At 43.8% G+C, this 27,838-nt stretch overlaps 1 protein-coding gene across 2 annotated transcripts in view; it reads left to right on the top strand.

Moving 5' to 3' along the window:
* CRHR2 (corticotropin releasing hormone receptor 2) overlaps positions 1-27,838 on the top strand; it is a 325,375-nt gene that overhangs the window by 248,917 nt on the left and 48,620 nt on the right. For both annotated transcript variants that reach the window (XM_040431314.1, XM_040431315.1), the window contains 3 exons: positions 19,499-19,584; positions 22,182-22,288; positions 25,893-26,010. In XM_040431314.1, coding sequence (XP_040287248.1) covers positions 19,499-19,584; positions 22,182-22,288; positions 25,893-26,010 — 311 coding nt within the window. The remainder of the gene's footprint in view (positions 1-19,498; positions 19,585-22,181; positions 22,289-25,892; positions 26,011-27,838) is intronic.

The raw sequence follows: 27,838 nt of genomic DNA, 5'->3' as shown, positions 1-27,838 counted from the left end.
TGGTAGCTAGCTGCACACAGGAATCTGCAGCACCTTCCAGCTCATGTACAGTCTCGGACACTCCTGCGTCTGACCATGAGTCTTGTCTTCTCTTCTGTTTATCCTCTCTTAGTCATGTGCGCACAATTAGGTCCCATTGAAAAAAAAAGATCCTGTTCACACGGTATATACAACATATTATCCAGCAATAATAATACAATTGCCACTACGTGGCAGCATAACCTAAGTGCGGTTTACAACATATCCATCTATATAACACTGCTATTCAATCTCATCAATGAGTTCCTCCCTGTTCCCAGTGCAGCTGAGCCGCAATATCCATCTCATCCTCACCCCCTGAGTGACGACAGCATACAGCATACTGGTGCCCACGGGGCATTTCACCCACATTCGTCTAGTACCTTATTAAAGTACCCATGCTGGTGTTTCCTCAGCGGTACCAAGACCTTGCTAACATTATCTCACTGGTGTTTCATGTGAAATTTAAAGGGGTTATCCCATCTGGAAAATTTACGACATATTGATAGGATATGCCATAAATGTCTAATAAGTGCAGGTCCCGTCTCTGTGACCCGTTCCTTCCTCAAGAACAGAGCCATGCAGCAAACAGACAGCAAGCCCCACATGCGAGGTGTCCTCTCCATTCACTGATTTCGGACTTCAGAAAATTGCTGAGCTCAGCTATTTTTGGAAGTCCCATAGTGGTCAATGGAGACTTTTCTCAATTTACTTCAAGGCCCTGTTCTTCATTTAGGAGTGGGACTTGCACCTATTAGCCTTTTATGGCATGACCTATCAATATGTCTTAAATGTCCCAGATAGGAACAAACCTTTAAGGCACAGTACACAATGCATATCAAAGATGGGAGATATAATAGTGTGCAATAAGATCAGGGCTTACCCATGGCAAGAGGTTACACCGTAAGGGATACATGTTTTCTTGTAAGAAGGGAATAAGTTCTTTTCAACCCTCCTACACATTGTCAGATCTTGCCCAACATGTCCCCATCATCTGCTGTTGGGGTTTCTCCAGATTGCCCCATAAATTAGCGTTAGGGTCGGCCATCTTTACTCTAATGGGTATGACCAGCATTGGAGATATGAAAAAAATCATAAAAGTGAACGGTGCCCCTTAATCCCAGGGTGGGGGTCCACCATTCCACCAATCCTCCTGCCTCATGTCATGATCAGAATGACTCTTGGCGCAGTCTTTATATTCCGAATCCGTCTTGGGACTTGCGCTAGAAGTGGAGAACATCTGCTCACTCATCACGAGGGGAGACATACAGGTGCATTTTCAATAATGGATTTACAAAGCGCAATTCATATATTGCAATGAAACCCCCCTAAAGCAATCAAGGGCTGATTTCTTTCATGGATGTGAATCTATGGCACAGCTGGGAGCCGGGGCATACAATTATTTAAGTGCCTCAGCAATGAAGAAGGCAGAGAGAGAGAGGTCCCCGTTGCTCCTCCATCTGATCTATTTTTGCCTGTTATTAAACTTGATGGAGGAAATACACTATTAAGCACAGGAGTGGGGGCGACGTATCATCCATCTGCGTCTCCGCCAGAACCAGGCTGTATTTTTAGAAAATGAAATCTCTTGGTTTTTCTACTTAATAACATTGCCCCGAGATGTAATGGTGTGTGATAAAGTACAAGAGTGGACGGAAACCTGAGGTCACCAGTCTTGGTCCTCAATGGGCAAACAGGACCATTTTAATGTCTTTATATAATATACCCAGAAAGTTCCTGGGCCGGCCGTCTCTGGTAGCATGATAGAGTATAACTCCAAGGTTGGAGCATGCAAGGGTTAAAGGAACAAGATTTTTGTGCTTCTAAGGATGGATTTACCCATAGGTTTTTAATTGTGCATTTTTTTTCTAATTTTTTGCACCTACTTTTTTAGTGCCGTTGCCACAAATCTTAGCAAAAAGTCTGTGGGTATTTCGAACTTTGGGATAATCAAACTTTTTTTGTGTAGAGACTTTTTTTTTTATATATATAGTTTTTTGTGTGTCTATGGCATTTTTTTAAACTGCAGCATGTTGACGCTGAGGCATATTTTTTAGCCGTTTTTTCCATCCCCTTCTTTATAGGAGAAAATGATGACACAATTGAAACATATCTGAAGAGAAAAACACAACAAAAAATGCATTAAAATGCAAAAAAAGAAACGTGCTTGTGAAAAAAAAAAAACATTCATGTGTTTGGAGGACAACTTAAAAGGGTTTTCCATAGGAGTTTAAAAAGATAAAAAGCTAGTCTTACTTTACCGATCCCCGCTGCTGCCCAAGTCCCTGACGCTTTTCACTTCCTGTTTTCATCCCAATGCACAGGAAATGCCCTCTCAGCCAATCACTGGCTGTTGGGCTGACCCTCCCACCCGCCTCAACCAATAATTAGCCAAAGAGGACATTACCTGTTCCAAAACAGAAGCAGGAAGTAGAAAGTAGCAGGGACCCGATCAGAGGATCAGTGGTTATCGGTTCTTTTATCATTTTAAGCCACTTCCTGCCTGACAACTCCTTTAATGTGTTGGTGTGGCACAATTGTTTTGGAATAGCAGGGAGCTAGAATGTACAGTAATGTGAACATGGCGTAAAATGTGCAACATTGTTCAAATCTCAGAAAATCAGAAATAAACTGCAATGGTCATAAATGACTCCTCTGTATCCTGTCAACCAGTATGAGAAATATATTACCTTACTGAAGAGCGATCCAGGTGACCTCATATCCCAAAATCTTAATATTTTATTTTAGGTTTCACTGCACAATGACAACTCCATATAATTAATGCATCACAGCCGCCTAAGATATCATTATCACCATGTCCTTGTCACTGAATAGATACATCGTTCTCAATAATTCATACGCTAAACAAAGCCATTCACAGACACAGGATTTATAAAGGTCTTTCCATTTGTCATTAATACTCATTTCACTCATAGCTAATCTATAAAGGGGAAAATATATTGTGACTGTAATACTGACCCCTATATGTGTGAATATAGCCACCATAATATTGCTCCCCATGTACAAAACCACAACTACTAAAATACTGCCCCCATATACAAGAATATAACTACTATAATACTGCTCTTATGTGCAAGAATATAACTACTATAATACTTCTCCTATGTACAAGAATATAACTACTATAATACTACTCTTATGTGCAAGAATATAACTACTATAATACTGATCCTATGTACAAGAATATAACTACTATAATACTGCCTCCTATGTACAAGAATATAACTATTATAATACTGCTCCTATGTACAAGAATATAACTACTATAATACTGCTCCTATGTACAAGGATATAACTACTATAATACTGCTCCTATGTACAAGAATATAACTACTATAATACTGCTCCTATGTACAGGAATATAACTACTATAATACTGCTCCTATGTACAAGAATATAACTACTATAATACTGCTCCTATGTACAAGAATATAACTACTATAATACTGCTCCTATGTACAAGAATATAACTGCTATAATACTGCCTCCTATGTACAAGAATATAACTACTATAATACTGCTCCTATGTACAAGAATATAACTACTATAATACTGCTCCTATGTACAAGGATATAACTACTATAATACTGCTCCTATGTACAAGAATATAACTACTATAATACTGCTCCTATGTACAGGAATATAACTACTATAATACTGCTCCTATGTACAAGAATATAACTACTATAATACTGCTCCTATGTACAAGAATATAACTACTATAATACTGCTCCTATGTACAAGAATATAACTGCTATAATACTGCCTCCTATGTACAAGAATATAACTACTATAATACTGCTCCTATGTACAAGAATATAACTACTATAATACTGCTCCTATGTACAAGAATATAACTACTATAATACTGCCTCCTATGTACAATAATATAACTACTATAATACTGCTCCTATGTACAAGAATATAAATACTATAATACTGCTTCTATATATGAGAACATAACTACTATAATACTGCTCCTATGTACAAGAATATAACTACTATAATACTGCTCCTATGTATGAGAACATAACTACTATAATACTGCTCCTATGTGCAAGAATATAAATATTTTAATACTGCTCCTATGTATGAGAATATAAATACTATAATACTGCTCCTATGTACAAGAATATAACTATTATAATACTGCTCCTATGAATAAGAATATAACTACTATAATACTGCTCCTATGTACAAGAATATAACTACTATAATACTGCCTCCTATGTACATAAATATAACTACTATAATACTGCTCCTATGTACAAGAATATAACTACTATAATACTGCTCCTATGTACAAGAATATAACTATTATAATACTGCTCCTATATACAAGAATATAACTACTATAATACTGCTCCCTATGTACAAGAATATAACTTCTATAATACTGCCTCCTATGTACAAGAATATAACTACTATAATACTGCTCCCTATGTACAAGAATATAACTACTATAATACTGCCTCCTATGTACAAGAATATAACTACTATAATACGGCCTCCTATGTTTAAGAATATAACGACTATAATACTGCTCCTATGTACAAGAATATAACTACTATAATACTGCCTCCTATGTACAAGAATATAACTACTATAATACTGCTTCTATGTACAAGAATATAACTACTATAATACTGCCTCCTATGTACAAGAATAGAACTACTATAATACTGCTCCTATGTACAAGAATATAACTACTGTAATACTGCTCCTATGTACAAGTATATAACTACTATAATACTGCTCATATGTACAAGAATATAACTACTATAATACTGCTCCTATGTACAAGAATATAACTACTATAATACTGCCTCCTATGTACAAGAATAGAACTACTATAATACTGCTCCTATGTACAAGAATATAACTGTTTTGGAACTGTCAACAGTACAATAGTATTACTTCTGTATATCTGCTCTCTTGTGCCTTTCTTTCCTCACATTTGAGTTTTTCTTGTTTTTACTTACGATAACAATTTTGCAGAGTGTTATTTGTAATTTGTCAGAACTCCTTGTAATATCCTTATATTTTATTAGTATTTTTCTGTTAGGCTACTTTCACACTTGCGTTAGGTGCGGATCCGTCTGGTATCTGCACAGACGGATCCGCACCTATAAATGCAAACGATGGTATCCGTTCAGTGCGGATCCGTCTGCATAACAGCTTTTTCACATCTGAGTTTTCACTATTGTGAAAACTCAGATCCCACAGTATATTCTAACACAGAGGCGTTCCTATAGTGATGGGGACGCTTCAAGTTAGAATATACTAAGAACTGTGTACATAACTGCCCCCTGCTGCTTGGCAGCACCCGATCTCTTACAGGGGGCTGTGATCCGCACAATTAACCCCTCAGGTGCCGCACCTGAGGGGTTAATTTTGCGGATCACAGCCCCCTGATCGGGTGCTGCCAGGCAGTAGGGGCCAGACCCCCCTCCCTCCCCATTATTAAAAGACCCTTCTCCCTCCCCAGTATTAAATTCATTGGTGGCCAGTCCGGCCCCCTCCCTCATTGGTGACCAGACCCCTCTCTTTCCCCAGTATTAAATTCATTAGTGGCCAGTGCGGCCCCCCCTCCCTCCCTCCCCAGCATTAAATTCATTGGTGGCCAGTGCGGCCTCCCCTCTCCCTCCCCCTAATTAAAATCACCCCCCCCCCCCCCATTATTGGTGGCAGCGGAGAGTTCAGATCGGAGTCCCAGTTTAATCGCTGGGTCTCCGATCGGTTACCATGGCAGCCAGGATGCTACTGCAGTCCTGGCTGCCATGGTTACTTAGCAATTTTAGAAGCATTATACTTACCTGCACTGTCTGTGGCCGGCCGGTCGCTCCTCTTACTGGTAAGTGAAAGGTCTGTGTGGCGCATTGCTTATAGCACAGACCTTTCACTTACCAGTAAGAGGAGCGCCTGGCCGGCCACAGACAGCACAGGTAAGTATAATGCTTCTAAAATTCGGAACTCTCCGCTGCCACCAATGATGGCACCTGAGGGGTTAATTGTGCGGATCACAGCCCTCTGTAAGAGATCGGGTGCTGCCAGGCAGCAGGGGGCAGTTATGTCCACAGTTCTTAGTATATTCTAACTTGAAGCGTCCCCATCACTATGGGAACGCCTCTGTGTTAGAATATGGGACGCTTCAAGTTAAAATATACCATTGGATTGGAGAAAACTCTGATCCGATGGTATATTAATAGGGACTCCTGACTTTACATTGAAAGTCAATGGGGGACGGATCCGTTTGCAATTGCACCATATTGTGTCAACGTCAAACGGATTCATCCCTATTGACTTGCATTGTAAGTCAGGACGGATCCGTTTGGCTCTGCACGGCCAGGCGGACACCAAAACGCTCCAAGCAGCGTTTTGGTGTCCGCCTCCAGAGCGGAATGGAGGCGGAACGGAGGTAAACTGATGCATTCTGAACGGATCCTTATCGGATCTCACAAGCGGAACCCCAAACGCAAGTGTGAAAGTAGCCTAAGACTGCAGGTATTTTTTCCAATATTCCAATATAAACTGTTTGGATGTAGTGAGGGACAGCACGTGGCAGTATTGCACTCTGCATACCGTCCTCCACCCCCGCCAGAGTATCTACAGTATTGTACAACAGAGTGTTATACATTTATGCAAATGAGTAAAGGCAGCGGTGGGCGGCAGAAGGATGGGGGCTCTTCGCAGTGGTATCAGGCAGTCCCATCCGCTCTGGAAATCTCTAAGCAGCACATAAAACATTACCGTAATGGAGATCCGCGGTCATGATGACTGTTTTCCTTCAAATCCATCAACTTTAATGCTCATCATATTCATTAGTAAATGGATTGTTAATTATAAGGACAGCGAGATTTTTATAGCATCAAACCTGAGAACAAATCATCTTCCTGCAGCTGGGAGGAGGGGGATGGAGCTGAGTCTGCCGCTAAATGTCAGACGTATCATTAGATGTAGTTATATCTCAAGTCCATAGACACCGGAGTCGTTCTTTCATGCTGAGTACTGTTAGCCACCATCTGGAGGTTTTCTCTGTCTCCTCCGTCCTGGGTGACCACCGCTAATACCACAATTACTATACTTTGCTTTCGATGAACCCTCTTACTGCCCTGTGTCTTCTACTGTGAAAGTGTCAGTCTACACTGCTATTCTAGAATTTTATTCATGTACATGCAATTGTTTTTAGCAGTCTTTTTTGCTCAGATAATATTTTGTGGTATTTAAGGCAGATAATTAAGTTGATTAAAGCACAGCCCATCGAAATCTGATCTTGAGGAATGGGGTGTCAAGTGCACTGACAACACAGACCTGACCTTGAGCCACACCATTGTCCCTACCTACTTGGATGATTTGCCTTAAATGGCGACCCCCAACTGGGCGACGGTCCCTGATCTAAGTGAGCTGGACCTACTTAGGGGAGACAAAAGGAGTAGTCAGAAAGTCCAAGTCAAAACCAGACAAAGCTGTCAGAACCATGGAAGACATAAACACGGAGTAATATTCCAAGCAGGGTCACACCCAGGAGGTAACGTCAGAACCTGAATCAGCAGGCGGAGGCGAAGTCATTAACAGACAGAAGGTCGGAAGTCCAGGAATCCACATGAAACACAAACTAAGGGCTCGTTCACACGAACGTGTGAAGCCCGTTGCTGTATTGCGGAACGCATTTGCGGATCCGCAATACACGGGCACCGTTCCGTGGCCATTCCGCATCACAGATGCAAACCCATTCTTTTAAATGGGTCCGCACATCCGGAGATACGGAACTGAACACTACGGAAGCACTACAGAGTGCTTTCTGGGGTTCCGTTCCGTGCTTCCGCACCGCAAAAAGATAGAACTTGCTCTATCTTTTTGTGGAACGGAAGGATCGCGGACCCATTCAAGTGAATGGGTCTGCGATCCCCATGCGTCTGCCCCACTGACGGTGTCCGTGCGTTGCGGACCGCAATTTGCGGTCCACATCACGGGCACGGGCTTCACACGTTCGTGTGAACGAGCCCTAAGGGTGCATTCACATGACCTATCTGTTCTGCCATCCGCAAAAACATCCCGCACCTTTTGCGGGCCCCATTGAAAAAAATGCCTATTCTCATCTGCAAAACGGCTCAGCCGCATGGATGCGGACAGCACACAGATGTTGCAGCCCCATAAAAATGAACAGGTCTGCCTGCGATCCACAAAAAATTTGCATAGGATGCAGATCAAAAATTCGGCAGCAGCCAGCAGGGCAGTAATAGCATGGCCGGATAAGTGCATGATATAGGGTAACCAGTCCTAATGTGGATGCTTTGTCACTCCTTAACATCCTTACATCCATACAGAGCCTTTTCTGATACAGGAGGTGACTCTGCTAACTCTGCCCTCTAATGATAACAAATGACTCTGCTAACCCTGCAATCTAATGATAACTAATGACTCTGCTGACCCTGCCCTCTAAGGATATTGTAGTTAATCTGCCCTCTACTGATCGATTACATTGCTGACCCTGCCCTCTAATGATAATGAGAGGACTTTTCTGACCATGCCCTCTAATGATAACAAAGTGACTCTGCTGATCCATCCTCTAATGATAACGAATTAACTAATGATAATGAGGTTAATCTGCCCTCTATTGATAATGAGAAGAGTCTTCTGGCTCTACTTTCTAATGATAATTAGACGACTCTGCTGACTCCAACTTCTAAATATAATGAGGTGACTCTGCTGACCCTGTCCTGTATTGATAATGAGATGACTCTGCTGACTACCATCTAAAGATAATGATATGACTCTGCTGACTCTGACATTTAATAATGATCCCACGTTTTAATAATAATGAGAGCGACACGGCTGGTCCCACCTTCTAATAATAATGAGACTGCCCTTGGTACTGCCCTCTAATGACGAGATGACTCTGCTGACTCCATCCTCTAATGATAATAAGATGACTGATGTCTTGACTCCGACCACAAATGGGTTGACTGTACTAACCCCAGCATATAATGATATTGAGATGACTGTTTTAAACCCTGCAAACTCTCTTATAATGATAAGTTGGCTCTGCCACCTCTTTCCCAGTCTGCACGGCAAAGCTAGAAAGGGTCAAGAAGAGAACAGCTCTACCTCACCATTCCACCCAATAGAATGTGACGCATGGTCAACAGCCACCCATCTATTTGAGACCCATTTTCATGATTGATGGATTCTAATCGATAAACCATTAATGTCTGCGATGTCAAAACCCCTTGAAAGTCAAGATCTCTTCATATAGTCCAAGACATTAAATACACCACCGTCCCTGCCCCTCCTTCACTGCATTGATTGCTCTTGGCCTTTCTTTCCAGCCACGGTCCATGTAATGATTTCTCTCAGCCGAGTCATTTCTAATTACCGCCTCGTCTTTGTCACCTTAAAATCTCATTATCGTGCCGGAGGGCGAACGCAAATAAAACCAGCGCACAAATACATTGTCGGAGTTAATTGTCCCGGAATAGTCCCCTAAGTGCCGTAACAGTACTGTCTAACACAGACGGACCATTATGTCATACCGCCAGGCACACGGCAGGTTAATGGCTCGCTCAGTGCCGCTTATGTCTTCTTGAAGATGACGGTAAAGGAAGGATAACGTTACTCTCCCGTTACACTGTTACCATTCTACAGAATGTGCGGCATAAATACTGATACAAGTTATTGTATGGATTCCCTTTGTCTGTGACCATCTCTCCCTACAACACCAGTAGCTTCCAGTTCCTCCATAGTCCCCCATTTTGAGGTCATGTAGCTGAATTTTCTGGTCACCAGGGCATCCATCTGTATAGCAGTACACTTACTGACATCTTGCTGTCTCCTATCCTCAGGATAAGTCATTAATATCCGCTCAGTGGGGTCCAACCCCAGGCTTATGTGCAGCTCAGTCCTGCGCCAGTGAATGGGATTCAGCTGCAATGCCAAGTACAGCCACTATGCAATGTGTGGCGCTGTGCTTGGTATGCTGTGAGGAGGCGCATGCTGGAGCACCGCCACCTTTTTAAACGGCTGGACCCCCACCAATCAGATATTGATGACCTATCCTGTACACCTAGTATACCCCTTTAATACACAAGTAGGTGGCACCCATACACTGAGGGGGAAGCCACCGCCTGACAGCCCACCATAGCTGACTGCAATACTCAACTTCCATAAAAATATGGATGTTTTAGTAATTCTGCCTACAAGTACAGGCCACACCACCATGATCACAACCAAAGTGCCCCATTAACAGTATCCGAACAGGTTCCCCAATGGACAAAACCCCCCAAAACGCCATTTCCAGCAGCTTCTCCTAGTGCACTCCTCGCTTTCTCATAGGCTTTGCCTCCGCACCTTCTAAGCCGCTAGTGCGGAGCCAGAAGCGCTGCCCAGAGGGGGAATCTTAGCGAGGGGAGCCGGGGGCTTGGCAGTTCCCAGTTACCAGCCATGGGCATTTTACATGACGGTATCAGTGGGGATGGCAGGGGGCCACATGGGGCCTAAACAGGAATTGGGAGGGGACTGGCTTAATAAAGGAGGATTATTACTGTGGGGTCCTAAGTGGAGTCTGCACAGTGCTTAGTACTAGTAAAATTCCCATGGCCCTTCTGTGCAGACTCCACTTAGGCCCCCACAATAGTCCTCCTTATTAAACCATCCCCATTTAGGCCCACGCTCCTGACCAGTCCCACTGGGAATTTTACATTCACTGCTTTCAGTGGGGCTGGTTGGGGGTATGGAGCCTAAATGGGGATTGGGAAGGAAAACCGCCGCGACCCCTGATGTAATAGTACGTCACCAGAGCCCGAGAGGTCTATAGGGATGTGCTATCATCTGTGGGGGGTTTAGGTCTATAAAAAAGGGGCATGTCCACAGGTTAGGAGGGCGCAATATTTGATTTGCCCTGGACACTGGCAGTGAATGTCATCCCACTTGCCTCCATTAAATAATAATGTGACAATAGCTGCATAGTTATATAAGTTCATGTATTTTGCGGTCTTTTGCTACCATGTGGCTAATGGAGTCTTGCCTCTGTCCTTGGGAGATAAGTGGATCACTTCTCAATTGTCTCCAGGACAAAAGTGTTTGTGTAGAACCAGTTTTGGACAGAAAAGCCACGAGTACAGCCAGGCCCAAGAGACTTTTACTAACTTTTAACCCCTGGTCTAATTCGTGCCATTTTGGGATGTTAAATGTCTATGTGTATTGTAAAGGGTGGGACATTCTATAAGTTGAGTAGTGAGGTCTGTTCCATTGTCTCTCTGTGTGTATTGGTGATTGCCCTCTGTCCTGAGAGATAATTGAATTACAACTCTGTTGTCTCCAGGACAGAGGGCATTGTGTATTGTCCTGCCTGTGATAATTATGTTAACCATGGTGTACCATGATTATATCACAGGCAGACGGGAGGATGTTATGTGGGTTGTAACCTTTGTGTTATGGGTTAATGTATGTTTGTTGTGGGTGTCTCCCTTGCATGGGAGCAGGGGATAAAAGAAATTGTAATTTTGAATGCCTGTGTTGCCTTCCAGTAAAGTATTTCTAGCATTCAGCTTGGGCTCATGTATAGACTTATTTGGCGATACCAGCGATAATAGCGATTTATTGCTCTGTGGATTATTTGGCTGTGCTATTACATGGGAAGAAGGGAATACTAGACGGTGACACGGATGATACCGTCACAAATAATACCTGAATATTTTTTCGACTGTAAATAGACCCAAATCTGCGCTAATGATTTTTATAATATATGTGTATAGGGGTTGAAATTTTTCTAATATAGAGCTCAAAATCCACCACTAGGGAGCTCACACTGAAGTTGGTAGACAAGTTACTATACCTTTAAGAAATGTTAACTATGTTTCAGTCGTCTTCTGCAAAACGTGATGCTCATGGGACAGCACACCGTCTGGTTACGCAAAGTATGTCAAGTAAATTCATAAATAATATGTAAGGGACCATTGCAAAGCACGAGCTGCACACTGTGACAGAATTCTATAACGAATCTGCTGCAAAGTAAAGCTAGAAAAAAAATTCATGGTTTTTCTATTCCATGACTTTATGAAGGACACGGAGGCGAGTATTGCTATCTCTCTCTTTACTGAATATCATAGCAGCAAAGAAAAAACATTGAATACAGAAAAAAGAACCATGGCAACAAGCCCACCCCTTCAGTCCCAGTGTATATATATGGTGTCTTCCACTGGGATCCTCCTCTTTCTTTGTGTACTGCCAGCATCCAAACTGAATCTTCCCGGCGAAAAAACCACAAACCAGAACGACCGGAAACCTTCTTTGGTAACTTCTCCTAACCAGTACGACAAACTCGAGAACAAGGAAGAACGGACCTCGACATAGAATAGGCGGAGCATGCTCCCCAAAGCTTGACGTCTTCAACCTATGGAAAAATGTTGGATAAAAACGTATTGAAAAATTCGACAGGGATCACCAAAATGCATATAAATACCGTCATTGTTCAAAAAACTGAAATCCAATCTAACTGAGGCAATATACAGCGTATCAAACAAAATCTACTGGCAAAACAGAGAGGGCAGCAAAAAAGGGTGGGGCAATACTCGCCTCCGTGTCCTTCATAAAATCATGACTTTATGTCATGGAATAGGAAAATCATGAAATTTTATATCAGGACACGGAGGCTCCTATTGCAAGTTTAAAGTTGAGCCACCACAGAAGAAAAAGCATGAGATGGTGGCCGAAAATGGTGGCCGGAAAGTGGACACCCTAGACCAATCTGCCAACTTCATGACATCCTCCAACCGAGCTCCGGAAACTGCCCTGGAAGTGGCCGACGCGCTTCGAACCGAATGTGCGGTGAAAATAGAAGCATCAATCCCCACTAAGGACAAGATCCATTTAACCCACCGAGAGAGCGTAACGCTGGCCACAGGGAAAAAAGGCCTGCGGAATGAAATGAACAGATGAGGGGAATTCGAAGGACGCAAACTGTTTGTGTGCGATTCGTATTCCTGCAGACAAGCCACTGGACACAACTGCGGTGAAGAGGGGAAAAACGGGTAAAATACCGAACGTATGTTGGTTTTTGTACACAGGGAGATGTTGAACGTAACTCCCTCCGGAGTAAACGAGCGGGGTCATGGTCTAAGGCCCGCACATCTGACACTCTTTTGCAAGAGATCAAACATAATAAGGTGACCAGCTTCGTGGACAACTGTCGTAACGACAATTGTCCATTAGATGGCCAGTTAATGAAGAAGTTTAGGACAGTAGAAACGTCCCAAGTCGTAGAAAAACGGGGTCTCGGTGGGCGGGAGAGTCGAGAGCCTCAGAGTAATCTACAGACCAGAGGGTGCTGTCCAGCTGGGCACCCATCAAACCCACCATGCCTGGAAGAGATTGCAGATCTGTAAAGGTTGATAGTGCGGTACGCCTTGCCCTCGTCAAACAAAGACGACAGGAAAGATAGTATAGCAGTTACAGGCGCCTCAACGGGATCCAGATCCCGAGAGCGGCACCAATTAGCCCAGGAATTCCAGGCTGCTCGATAGGCTCGTCTGGTCCCGGGGGCCCATGCACTCTCCAGTAAGAACCTAGTCGTCTCCGAAACGCCTGAGACCTCCCAGGGACCCCCGACACCTTGCAGGCGAGGAGATGCAAGACTCCTTCTAAAAGCAACAGGTGAAGCTTCCCGCTGGCCCTCTGAGAAGGTAAGGGTGAGCGGGTAAGAGTACCAGCTCGTCGACGAGTAGTTCTAACAGATGGGGAAACCAAGACTGGGACCTCCAGAAAGGTAGGATCAGAACCAGTTCGGCAGATTGACGTCAAACCTGTAGAAGAACCCTCGGAATCAGCGCAAAGGGCGGGAACGCATACATGATGGACTCCGACCACTGTTGGAGGAAAGCGTCCACCGCTTCCGCCTCCGGGTCCGGCCGCCAGCTGAAAAATCTGGGTAGCTGTGTGTTCAACCTCGACGCAAAGAGGTCGATGGAGAAAGGGCCCCATCGAGATGAAACGGCAGAAAAAATTGTGACATCTGATTTCCAATCGCTGGAGTCGGACATGGAACGCGAACTCCAGTCGGCCCAAATATTGTGGAGGCCCGGAAGATATTCTGCGACCACCATGATGTCCCTGGCCAAACAATGATCCCAGAAGTCTTTCGCTAGGGCTAGGTGTGTCAGTACGGAGGAGCGCGTGCCGCCCATGCAATTGACGTATTGACCCGCCGACACATTGTCCATACGGAGTCTGATACAGGCTCTGACTGTGCTGTTGATGAAACTGAGTATCGCCAAAAAACCCGCTAGAAGCTCCAGGGAATTGATGTGAAGACGAGATTCGTCCCGAGACCAAGGGCCTCCGGTGGAGACGCCGTTGCAATGCGCTCCCCAGCCGTGAAGGCTGGCATCTGACTCGATAAGGAGGTCCGGCTGGGGTCCGAAGATACCCCTGCCATTCCAAACCGAAAGGTTGTGGATCCACTACCTCAACTCGTGTCTGGTCTCCACCTCCAAGGCGAGGGTGTCGGCAGGTGCCCGATCTTGAGGCATTGTAGCGCTCGGTAGTGAAGCGGTGCATGAAAAATGGCCTGAATGGACGAGGCCAAGAGACCGATTATCCATGCTAAGTGTCTCAGGGACACCTGAGGCAAAGTCAGGGAATGTTTCAGCTCTTTCCAAATAGCCCGGACCTTCGACTGGGGAAGGCTGAGGGTCTGAGCGACGGAGTCTATGGTGAAACCCAAAAACTCCATGGAAGTGGAGGGGGTCAGGCAAGACTTTTCTTGGTTGATGATGAATCCCAGGCTGGAAATGCGTGCCGTGGACATCATTAGATGTTCCTGAAGATTGGACGGACTGTGGGCCATGAACAGGATGTCGTCCAGGTAGATAATCAATCGCACTCCCCGACTGCGAAGCCAAGCCACTACCGGACGCATCAGTTTGGTGTAACACCACGGGGCGGAAGAGAGGCCGAACGGGAGGCAAGTGAACCTCCAAATTTGATCGTTCCATTGAAAACGTAGTAAATCTCTGGAACTGGGTGCCACAGGGACCGTCAGGTAGGCATCCTTTAGATTGATCACAGGGCGCATCTGGCCTCCTTTCTTCTGGACTAAGAAGATGTTGCTGGTCCATGGGGGCTAGTTCTATCGCCCCTTTCTGGTATAGCTCTGTTAGCTCCCTGTGGACGAGTGCGCGTGCTGGGCCGGACAATGCCATGGGGTGTGGAGGAGGCAGTTCCACCGGGTTGGCCACGAGATCTATCTCGAACCCACATACTGTGGACAAAACCCATGGGTCGGAGGTGACCCTTGTCCACGCATGGGAAAAGAAACGGAGTCTGTCCCCTATGCAAGTGACCGAAGAAAGTAGAGGAAGATGGTGCCTTACCATAAGGCCTCCTGGCGCTAGGATGTCCTCGGAATCCTCTGGATAGTCCTGGACCACCTCGAGATGGGAAGAATGCGGGTTGGTGGCGCGGTTCTTGTAATGATGCCCGGTAAGCAAAGGAGCCTCTACCCGTTCCTCGGGTATGCATGGAGGACCGGCCGGACAGACGGCCCCTGGAACTGCTGGCCTTGGCGGAGAAACGGTTCGGAAAAACCTTCCGCATAGATGACTGCGCCTTGTCGAGGGCCGTGAAGGCACCCACGTACTTCCCTAGCTCCTTAATAAAGGAGTCCCCAAACAGGAGCCCTTGGGCATCCTTGCCTGCTTCTGATAGTGCCAAGTTGGCCAGCTTGGGCTCAATTTTCATTAATATCGCCTTCCGTCTTTCTATGGCGAGCGATGTATTGGCGTTACCCATTAGACAGATGGCCCTTTGGATCCAGCCACTGAGCTCCTCAGGGTCCACTTGTTTACCGGCCGCTCTAGCCAATTCGGCCATGTCAAATATCTTTGCCAGGGGCCCCGTGATGTCTAGGATTTTATCCTGACACGCCCTGAGGGTGGAGTCTAGACCCTTGCGGGGATTGAATCCCGTTTTTGTCAAAAACTGGACCATTTTCGGGTCCACCACCGGTGTCTCGCAAACTTTTTGCGGAATAAGGGGCCAAGGGCATTCCGCCCGTAGTTTGCTACGGGCGTCCTTGTTGAGAGGCTTGCGCATCATGGCCTCCATATATTGCGCCACATGTGTGGCTGGGAGCCATACCGAGGACCGGGGGTGATGTAGTGAATCAGGGTCAAACATCAGTTCCCCTGCCGGATCTGTAAGGGAAACGGCCGATCCTGACGCTACATCTGGGTAGGCGCCTGTAGGTGGCAAGCTTGGGGAGGGATTGCCCTGTAAAGTCTGGTCTACCGAAATATCAATCAAATCTTCCTCTGATCCATGCAGAGAGTGTAACTGCGCCTCCTCCTCGGACTCTCTATCGGAGTCTGACTCTGGCTCGGGCTGTGACCGCGCCGACTTCCATCCTCGTGCACGTTCTGCCTGGTGCGGACAGGCTCTCTTACGCGATACAAGCGCGTTCTCAATTGATGGAGCAAAGCCATCAGTCATGTGGGTTCTGGAGGCAGAAGGGGCTGGTAGCGGTGTAGAACTTACACCCTGGTGCGCGGTATGGGGCTGGGCAACCAGGACTTGGGAGATTGAATGCGTGAGGATGGAGGACATAGAGCCCATAGCCGTCATTATGGCATTTGAAATGGATTGCTGTAAAGCAAGGGTTTGTGCCTCTGAGGCAGCGGGCACCATAGCCCTTATATGGGCTGGGGACATTTGGCCTGTGGACGCAGGGTCCTGTGAGGCTATTGCAGGGGGGGATGCAGAACTTGAGGGCTGGCGAGACATGATCCCTAAGTTTCGGGTAAGTCACCCCGCAGAGGAGAAACTAAATAAAGTAAGGGGTTTATATATAAGAGATGGACCCCCCAAAAACGCCTACCCGAATGCTGGGGTACAGTAGGGAAGGAAAATAGCTTGAGAACGTCAGCACCAATGCGGCGAAAACCGTTAGTCTGCAGGGCCGGAGGAGACTGCAGACAAACTACCGCGATAACAAACGAGAAGCGGGAGGGAGAGGGGGCGTGGCTACCCGACCTGAGCGCCGGGAATGAAAAACCAACTCAGCCCCCCGAGATCTCGCGTGATTTCGCAAGATCTCGGGCGCAAGATGGCAGAGAAACAGGTCAGCAAGAGCGCAAAATGGCGCCCGCAATAGAAAATAGAAGGAGGAGGCGTGGTTCCCAGAAGATCGGGAAACAGGTAGGACACAGTAGTAGAAAAATCTACTATACCAGGAGTAATGAAAAAACGGCGCCGATAATCCCCCCAGCGACCGGAGAACACCACCGGGACAGGAGGAGTTGAAAGACACACAGGCGCAGAACTGAGGGGGAAAAAAAAACCCTATGCCAAAAAAGTCACAGGGCAGGAAAGGAAAAGACAATAAACTCTATATATACATATATATAAATAAGCAGAAGACATGAGCCGCCCCAGGAGGTATCCCCAAAGGTAAGGGGGACTACAAGGGGCGAGCTGTACAACAGGCTGCCATGACAAGAAGACAAAACATGTGTACTTATCTTTGGAAGCAGCAAAGAAAGAGGGGGATCCCAGTGGAAGACACCATATATATACACTGGGACTGAAGGGGTGGGCTTGTTGCCATGGTTCTTTTTTCTGTATTTAATGTTTTTTCTTTGCTGCTATGATTTTCAGTAAAGAGAGAGATAGCAATAGGAGCCTTCGTGTCCTGATATAAAATTAGTTCCCGATCAACCCTCTACTTTGTCCTCCAGTGCTAAACTGGTTGTGTCAACAACAACAACAGACTGTTAACATGTTACCACTAGCTAGCGGTAGAATATCACATTGCATGACAGTAATATCTATTGCTGGGCAACACAGGAATATACCTTACCAGAGGACTTGTGACTTTCTACATCTCATGGCAAGAGTCGTCCAGAAGAGTCCTCCCATTGGCCAAATTCATTCAGAGAAATACCTGCGGAAATTTTTTATTTTCTGAACAGGTTATGCGGTATTCTTCTTGCAGAGATCCAATTGACCTGGTGAGTCTTCCCGGGGAAAGATATGAACATTGGTTTTCCTCCGGAAGGAAGAAAACTGTTTCTCTAGTGTCTACAGGTAGACACCCTGTAAGTCAATGTCTGACCCTTTGAAATATGACTAGAGATTTCAGCTGAAATTCTTAGTCATGTTTGAAAGCTTGGTAAATGGTCAGAGGCTGACTTTCATGGTTGCTGAGTGACAACCCCTATGGAAGCCATATAGATGGTCATATTGGTTGTTTCCAAGCTTTCATAGCTGAAGAGCAAGTTTATAGAGGGCACATGCCCTGGGGGCTCTACCACCAAGGAAGCCAAACAGACTTTACCACCCTCCTATACACAGCTGCAATATATTTTTTGGAAAGTCGTGTCCCTTTAAGACTCTCCTTCTTGATACAGTGTGTCGGACATTGGGCTTGTGTCTGCTTTCTGAGGTTTCCAAAGCAGAACAAAGTTTCAATGAGGTCTCCATGCGATGTATGTGGAGAGGTGACCGTGCATGACTCTCCTTCTAACCTGACAAGATGACTCCCCGCTGTTCCCTGTCGCATCGCCCTCATCTCAGATACCAACGCTCCATGTCCTGCTCCGAAAAATATGGGATTCCAGATTTCCATGTATGTCTACATTCTTTAAAGAGACATTACACCTGTATCCTGCCTCTCAAAAATGGCTGAACATTTTTTATTAAAGACTAGTTGAAAAAAAAATTATTAGCCTGAAATGAGTAAAATGCAACCATAAATAACTGCTCTGAAGGTGTCCATAAAAAAAAAAAAAAAAACTTGCTGGATAAGGCACGCTGCAATTTCTCCATTCACATCCAGACCCGCTTTTAAAACTCTGCAGGTTTCCCTTGTAATCAGACTCCACCCCCTGACAGTCATGTGACCTAACAGCTGAGCTTTGTGAGACTCTATGTTTATCCTCTAAATGCTACATTGTATTGCCCTCTGCAAAAAGGAAACCGGAAGAATTTTAAATGCAGCTTTAGATAGGGATGGAGAAGAAAATATCATATACCTTAAGAATAATGCCCGCTGAGAGTGGTAGTTTTACATGATCTAGAGTGCCACAGATAGGAGAAGACTTCCCTACACCCAGAACGTGATAACCACCCCGCTAAATGTATTCTGTATTAGCTGCCCAACCCCTCTCTATTGTCAGAGAGCTGCCGGTCTTCTGACGGTTACCCTCGGCCTGCTATTAGTGGTAATGAGGGAATGACATCCAGTTTCACTGCAGGCTGTAAAGTGAGTTTCTCCTTCTTTCTCCAGTCGACTGTGCTGACATCTAGTGGCCAAAGTGAAAACTAAAAATAATGTATCAATTATTCTACAAAAAAATTATAAAAAATGTAAATGACTGACCGTCCCTTTTAAGTTGCTCTGTTTTATTTGTCAGGGCGGCTAGTCTTGTGCATCCTGATCTCATGATCGCACATCTTGTCTTCACAGGGACCGTTTACAGGGAATGTTTTGAAAATGGCACCTGGGCGACTTGGATGAACTACTCCCAGTGTGTGCCCATCCTGGATCATAAGGTGTGCAATGCAGTTCATTTCCTTATCACAGAGATCACAGTTAAAAGAAACATATTTTGGGGGCTGAAAACTTGTTACAGAAAAGTGTTACAAAGTATAAGAACCAAAGTGTCCAGAAAAAATAAGGAGCGTTTTAAGCTCCAGTAACTGAGGTCGTTTTATAAAAAGAAATATTCTACATGAACGGTGAAGTCAGTGTAATGCATCACCTTCCTTATCATGTCATGTATGTACACAGTGACTCCACAGCAGAATAGTGAGTGCAGCTCTGGAGTATAATACAGGATGTAACTCAGGATCAGTACAGGATAAGTAATGTAATGTATGTACACAGTGACTGCACCAGCAGAATAGTGAGTGCAGCTCTGGAGTATAATACAGGATGTAACTCAGGATCAGTACAGGATAAGTAATGTAATGTATGTACACAGTGACTGCACCAGCAGAATAGTGAGTGCAGCTCTGGAGTATAATACAGGATGTAACTCAGGATCAGTACAGGATAAGTAATGTATGTACACAGTGACTGCACCAGCAGAATAGTGAGTGCAGCTCTGGTGTATAATGCAGGATGTAACTCAGGATCCGTACAGGATAAGTAATGTATGTACACAGTGACTGCACCAGCAGAATAGTGAGTGCAGCTCTGGAGTATAATACAGGATGTAACTCAGGATCAGTACAGGATAAGTAATGTATGTACACAGTGACTGCACCAGCAGAATAGTGAGTGCAGCTCTGGAGTATAATACAGGATGTAACTCAGGATCAGTACAGGATAAGTAATGTATGTACACAGTGACTCCACCAGCAGAATAGTGAGTGCAGCTCTGGAGTATAATACAGGATGTAACTCAGGATCAGTACAGGATAAGTAATGTATGTACACAGTGACTGCACCAGCAGTATAGTGAGTGCAGCTCTGGAGTATAATACAGGATGTAACTCAGGATCAGTACAGGATAAGTAATGTATGTACACAGTGACTGCACCAGCAGAATAGTGAGTGCAGCTCTGGAGTATAATACAGGATGTAACTCAGGATCAGTACAGGATAAGTAATGTATGTACACAGTGACTGCACCAGCAGTATAGTGAGTGCAGCTCTGGAGTATAATACAGGATGTAACTCAGGATCAGTACAGGATAAGTAATGTATGTACACAGTGACTGCACCAGCAGAATAGTGAGTGCAGCTCTGGAGTATAATACAGGATGTAACTCAGGATAAGTACAGGATAAGTAATGTATGTACACAGTGACTGCACCAGCAGAATAGTGAGTGCAGCTCTGGGGTATAATACAGGATGTAACTCGGGATCAGTACAGGATAAGTAATGTAATATATGTACTCAGTAACTCCACCAGCAGAATAGTGAGTGCAGCTCTGGAGTATAATACAGGATGTAACTCAGGATCAGTACAGGATAAGTAATGTAATGTATGTACACAGTGACTGCACCAGCAGAATAGTGAGTGCAGCTCTGGAGTATAATACAGGATGTAACTCAGGATCCGTACAGGATAAGTAATGTATGTACACAGTGACTGCACCAGCAGAATAGTGAGTGCAGCTCTGGAGTATAATACAGGATGTAACTCAGGATCAGTACAGGATAAGTAATGTATGTACACAGTGACTGCACCAGCAGAATAGTGAGTGCAGCTCTGGAGTATAATACAGGATGTAACTCAGGATAAGTACAGGATAAGTAATGTATGTACACAGTGACTGCACCAGCAGAATAGTGAGTGCAGCTCTGGGGTATAATACAGGATGTAACTCGGGATCAGTACAGGATAAGTAATGTAATATATGTACTCAGTAACTCCACCAGCAGAATAGTGAGTGCAGCTCTGGAGTATAATACAGGATGTAACTCAGGATCAGTACAGGATAAGTAATGTAATGTATGTACACAGTGACTGCACCAGCAGAATAGTGAGTGCAGCTCTGGAGTATAATACAGGATGTAACTCAGGATCCGTACAGGATAAGTAATGTATGTACACAGTGACTGCACCAGCAGAATAGTGAGTGCAGCTCTGGAGTATAATACAGGATGTAACTCAGGATCAGTACAGGATAAGTAATGTAATGTATGTACACAGTGACTGCACCAGCAGAATAGTGAGTGCAGCTCTGGAGTATAATGCAGCATATAATATGCCTCCACAGATGCCTTTGAGTTTCGATAACAATGCAATTTAATTGAAAGTAAAAGTAAGTGTCATAATAAAAAGAAAACCTTGATGCCAAACACCATCCTGTTCCGGAGGTGTTCGTAGCATTGGGTGCTGACCTGAGGACCATGACAGGGCAGTGAGGCAAGGGCAAGATTTGCATCATAGATTGGGTAATATTTGGACAGGGATCAAGATGTGCGCCTGAAGCCTCTTCAGCCTGTGATGATATTGACTATTAATTTCCCAGTAAATAGTCCCAATGCCCATAGTTATCGCTCATCCCAAAATAACCCGTGAGCATAATGATGAGATTATCCTCCAGGCAGGGATTATAATTACTGCTCCCTAACCAGATTACATGTCCTGTACTGAGGAGTCTCAGCCTAATGCAATCATCTTCTCGTCTCCAGCGGAAGTACGACTTGCATTACAAGATCGCCCTGATCATCAACTACCTGGGACACTGCATCTCCGTCCTGGCGCTGGTCATTGCCTTTCTGCTCTTTTTGTGTTTAAGGTAAGTTTCTTAATGATGTCTTCTTCATTAATGGGAATAAGAAGGAAAAACGTGGTCATTACCCAGGAGATGAGCATATGTACAGGTAATAGGAAATAACCAGCGACAGCGAGTGACCTGCGCCCCCGGGCATTTAAGGTCAGGATCCTACACCAGCTCCAATGCCCAGTGGTTCTTCAGCCTAGTCCTGGTTAGTGCAGTTAGCAGACCTGAGCTGTCAGTGTATCACACCTGAACAGCCCCCATGTAATTCCACATTTTCCCTGCAGAGGTCACTGTGGTGCTGAGCGTTGGGTTCACGACAATCAACTGATCAAGATCCTATTCCCAAGAGTCTGTCTGTAATGAATAATTCCCTGGGCTCTAATAATGCAGGAGGCAGTGTTCATTTTTACTTTGCAAGATAACTGTACAAATACCAGTGTAGATAGAATGGACATTTCCTAGAATGCAAATCAGCAAAGCGAACCATGTAGAGATACTGAACAGGAAGGAGATGGTTTGCTGCAAATGGGTTCATGGACCCTGATTCAAAAGTTCAGCTTCAACTTATCTTTACAACCACGGACCATAGCCCACCCGCATCCACGTCTAGTCCTGTGAGGGTTATTCTCTGCATCCTTGGTGGTCTAGGGCAATAAAGGGGCTTAATGTCTGCATGCCTTGTGGTTCATAGTAGTAAGGCCCCAATGCACACGGCCATTGCTCAACCGTTCCATGCGATTTGCGGCCCCCAATGCACGGGCACTATCTGTGCGGCTGCTGTGACTGATCTAGACCCATTCAACAAGTTCTATATATTTTTTTGAGGTGTGGAGGCACTCCGTAGTGCCTCCGTTCCACACTGCACCTTCGGGGTTGCGGGCCGCAATACGGGCACGGCCAGGCAACGGCCGTGTTCATGAGTCCTGTGGGTGATAGTGTCAGCATCCTTGATTATATAGGGAACTGAAAGGGTTAATGCCAGCATCCCTGGTGGCCTAGTGTAGCAAATAGGTTAATGTCAGTATACCTGGTGGTCTAGAGCAGTAAAGGGGTTAATGTCAGTAGGCCTGTGATTTCTAGGGATTTAATACTGATGGCCTATCCTCAGGACAGGTCATCGCTGTGATCGGAGGGGGTCCGACCCTGTACTCTGCTGATTGAAGAGACCGCGGAGCTCCAGTGAGTGCTGTGGCCTCCTCATAGCTAACCTAGCACAGCTCCGTACGCTGTATAGCGGCTGTACTTGGTATTGCAGCCCAGGCCCATTCAATTAAATGGGACTGAACTGCACCTCGGCCAAGTGATCGATAAAAATTATACCACTGACCTAGGAAGAGGCCGCAACGCTCATGGGAGCTGATCGGTGGGGACCCAGGAGTTGGAGCCCCTCCGGTCAGAGAGTAATGACTTATCATTCCCAATATATCAGCTGCAGAAAACCCATTTAAAAGGTACTTTTCCCCCTTCCCTGTTTCCTAGAAGTCATTCTCACATTTTTTTCTGGGTCTGCTTTTTTGAAACACCTTACAGTGATAAGGAAGACTCCTGAGAAATGACAAGAAAAGATCAAATATAGTTTTCAATCTTCTTTACCTCAAAAGGAGCTCAAAAAGTTCAAAGACAAGTACTAGAACAGTAAATACAACCTCAGAGTGGAAGGATCAAAGACACCGTGATGTCAGGAACATGTATGAAACTGCTAGATACGAGGTCTGAAATAATAATCTAGTGAGAAACTATCCGAGCAGAACAAACCAGAAGAAATAACAACATATAAGAAAACAGGTTCCATAAAATATTATTACTACTACAATTGTAGGTGATGAAATGATGAATGCCCTTCATACAAATTTCCAAATTTATAACTAAATATTTATTGTTAACTAATACACTATAATACTGCTCCTATGTTGAGGAATATAACTACTATAATACTGCTCCTATGTACAAGAATATAACTACTATAATACTGCTCCTGTGTACAAGAATATAACTACTATAATACTGCTCCTATGTACAAGAATATAACTACTATAATACTGCTCCTATGTACAGGAATATAACTACTATAATACTGCTCCTATGTACAAGAATATAACTACTATAATACTGCTCCTATGTACAAGAATATAACTACTATAATACTGCCCCTATGTACAAGAATATAACTACTATAATACTGCTCCTATGTACAAGAATATAACTACTATAATACTGCTCCTATGTACAAGAATATAACTACTATAATACTGCTCCTATGTACAAGAATATAACTACTATAATACTGCTCCTATGTACAAGAATATAACTACTATAATACTGCTCCTATGTACAAGAATATAACTACTATAATACTGCTCCTATGTACAAGAATATAACTACTATAATACTGCTCCTATGTACAAGAATATAACTACTATAATACTGCCTCCTATGTACAGGAATATAACTACTATAATACTGCTTCTATGTACAAGAATATAACTACTATAATACTGCTCATATGTACAAGAATATAACTACTATAATACTGCTCCTATGTACAAGAATATAACTACTATAATAATGCCTCCTATGTACAGGAATATACCTACTATAATACTGCCTCCTATGTACAGGAATATAACTACTATAATACTGCTTATATGTACAAGAATATAACTACTATAATACTGCTCCTATGTACAGGAATATACCTACTATAATACTGCTCCTATGTACAGGAATATAACTACTATAATACTGCTCATATGTACAAGAATATAACTACTATAATACTGCTCCTATGTACAAGAATATAACTACTATAATACTGCCCCCATGTACAAGAATATAACTACTATAATACTGCTCTTATGTACAAGAATATAACTACTATAATACTGCTCCTATGTACAAGAATATAACTACTATAATACTGCTTCTATGTACAAGAATATAACTACTATAATACTGCCTCCTATGTACAAAAATGTAACTACTATAATACTGCTCCTATGTACAAGAATATAACTACTGAAATACTGCCTCCTATGTACAAGATTATAACTACTTTAATACTGCTCCTATGTACAAGAATATAACTACTATAATACTGCCTCCTATGTACAAGAATATAACTACTATAATACTGCCTCCTATATACAAGAATATTACTACTATAATACTACTCCTATGTACAAGAATATAACTACTATAATACTGTTCCTATGTACAAGAATATTACTACTATAATACTACTCCTATGTACAAGAATATAACTACTATAATACTGCTCCTATGTACAAGAATATAACTACTATAATACTGCCTCCTATGTACAAGAATATAACTACTATAATACTGCCTCCTATGTACAAGAATATAACTACTATAATACTGCTCCTATGTACAAGAATATAACTACTATAATACTGCTCCTATGTACAAGAATATAACTACTATAATACTGCTCCTATGTACAAGAATATAACTACTATAATACTGCTCCTATGTACAAGAATATAACTACTATAATACTGTTCCCTTTGGTTCTGAGTAGCATAAAATGGTTTGCATTTGTCAGATTGTTATTATTATTTTTCTTTCCAATAAGGTTTTTTCTCGTCTGTCTTTCTAGGAGTATAAGATGTCTTCGGAATATCATTCACTGGAATTTAATCACAACCTTCATCTTACGAAACATCATGTGGTTCCTGCTTCAAATGATCGACCATAACATACACGAGCAGAACGAGGTACGGTATTATATTCCATCCAATGAACATCCTCATGGACTTTCTGCCTTTCAGCACTGTAAAGCAGTGACTAGCAGAATAGTTAATACAGCTCTGGGAGTGAGTGGAGTATGAGAAAATGACGGATAATATTACATTTTATTTGGGTTTAAAATGCAATATTGTATCACTTTGTATAGACTTGACATTACTTCTCAGGATAGCAGGCTGAACTGGATGGACGTGTGTTACTTCCTGTGCTCTTTATTATACTCCAGAGCTGCACTCACTATTCTGCTACATTCTCCAGCAAGTTTGCCATCAACAGTTTAAATGCGCTCTTAGGCCTCATGCACACGACAGTTGCTTTTTGCGTCCGCAAATTGTGCGTCCGCCAAAAAAAACAGATGCGGCATCCGTTTTTTTGGGAGGATCCGTTTTTTTCCACAGATCCCTTGTAATAAATGCCTATCCTTTTCCGCAAATGTAAAAAGTAGGACATGCACTATTTTTTTTGCTGAAGGGAAACACGGACAACGGACGCGGAACACAAACGGATAAACTATCAGCATTTTTTTGCTGACCCATTTTGCTGACCCCATCCTAATCGCAAAAAAAAACGGAACGGAGGCCGAGAAAAACAACTGTCGTGTGCACGAGGCCTTACTATGTGAGCAAGTTTTTCTTCCATAAGATTACAACATTTGATTAAGATGACTCTTACCAGAATGCACATTTTCAGAGGATCTTCTTTGCGGGCACTGAACAAGCAGTGGATTTCAGCTCTGAAGTCTGCAATCTCAGCCATTTTTTTTTTGTTTATAGAACTGGGGTCTGGGGTTCTTCCTCCACCCCAGTAAGTGATACGTTGTCACCCATCTTTTCCAGAACCAGATAAACAGCTGAGTAAAGTTTTGCACTTAGCTCAGGCAGCGTTGACTTAGAATTTATCTTTTATTGGTTTGACTTTTGTTTGAGCAGCAATTTCTCTTACTTTTTCTTAATTTTCTCTTTAGTCTTGTGAGACTTTCGGAGACCTTGAGGGTGTCCTTCTCGATCTAAGAAATCTATGGCTTATAATTGCACTTTATTTCCAGGCTCAATCTCGCCCTGAGTCACCTCCATTCATCAGACGTCTTAGTCAATTCTATTCACTGCGTTTGTCTCCCCGCAATAATGGCACATGGCAACGTCCCTGACTGGTATTATACCACTGTTAGCAGCAGATAATAGATAAAGCGGATAACAGGAGAGGTCCCCCTGAGCACAGAACCAGGCGTTCGGCACAAGGACGATGCGATAAAACAACACAGTGCAGAACATTTCTCAAAGAAAAGAATAAGGTTTGAGGTGGTTTTACAGATAAAGAAGCAGGTGTGACAAAGGCAGTGTCTCTCCTGCATTATGGGATCCACCAGTTCTGATAAGAATCATGCCTGCTGCCATCCATCCTATGGGGCGTGCGACACGGTCACTCACTGGCCCTGATCTCGCACTGGCTTCAGTGGTGGATTTCTTCCTCTTATGGCATTACTATTTGGGTACTGCTCTGCTACATCTGGCCTACAGCTCTGTTTCACCAGCTCTTCAGCTCTGCTACATCAACTCACCAGTTCTGCTACATTGGCTGTCCAGTTCTGAAGCATTTGTCTTCCACCTCTCCTCCATCACCTACATCTCTGTTACAATAGGCCACCAGCTCTGCTACATTGAGCTTACAACTCTACTATACCAGCTCTCTAGCTCAGCTATGTCAGCTTTTCAGCTCTGGTTCATAGGGCTTACACCTCTGCTGTACCAGGTTTCCAGTTCTGCTACATCTGGCTTCCTGCTCTAATACATCTGGCCT

This window comes from Bufo bufo, chromosome 5 (assembly GCF_905171765.1).
Source record: "Bufo bufo chromosome 5, aBufBuf1.1, whole genome shotgun sequence".
Classification (NCBI taxonomy): Eukaryota; Metazoa; Chordata; class Amphibia; order Anura; family Bufonidae; genus Bufo; species Bufo bufo.
Note: the sequence above shows the minus strand (reverse complement) of the source record. Positions and strands in the feature narration are given on the sequence as shown.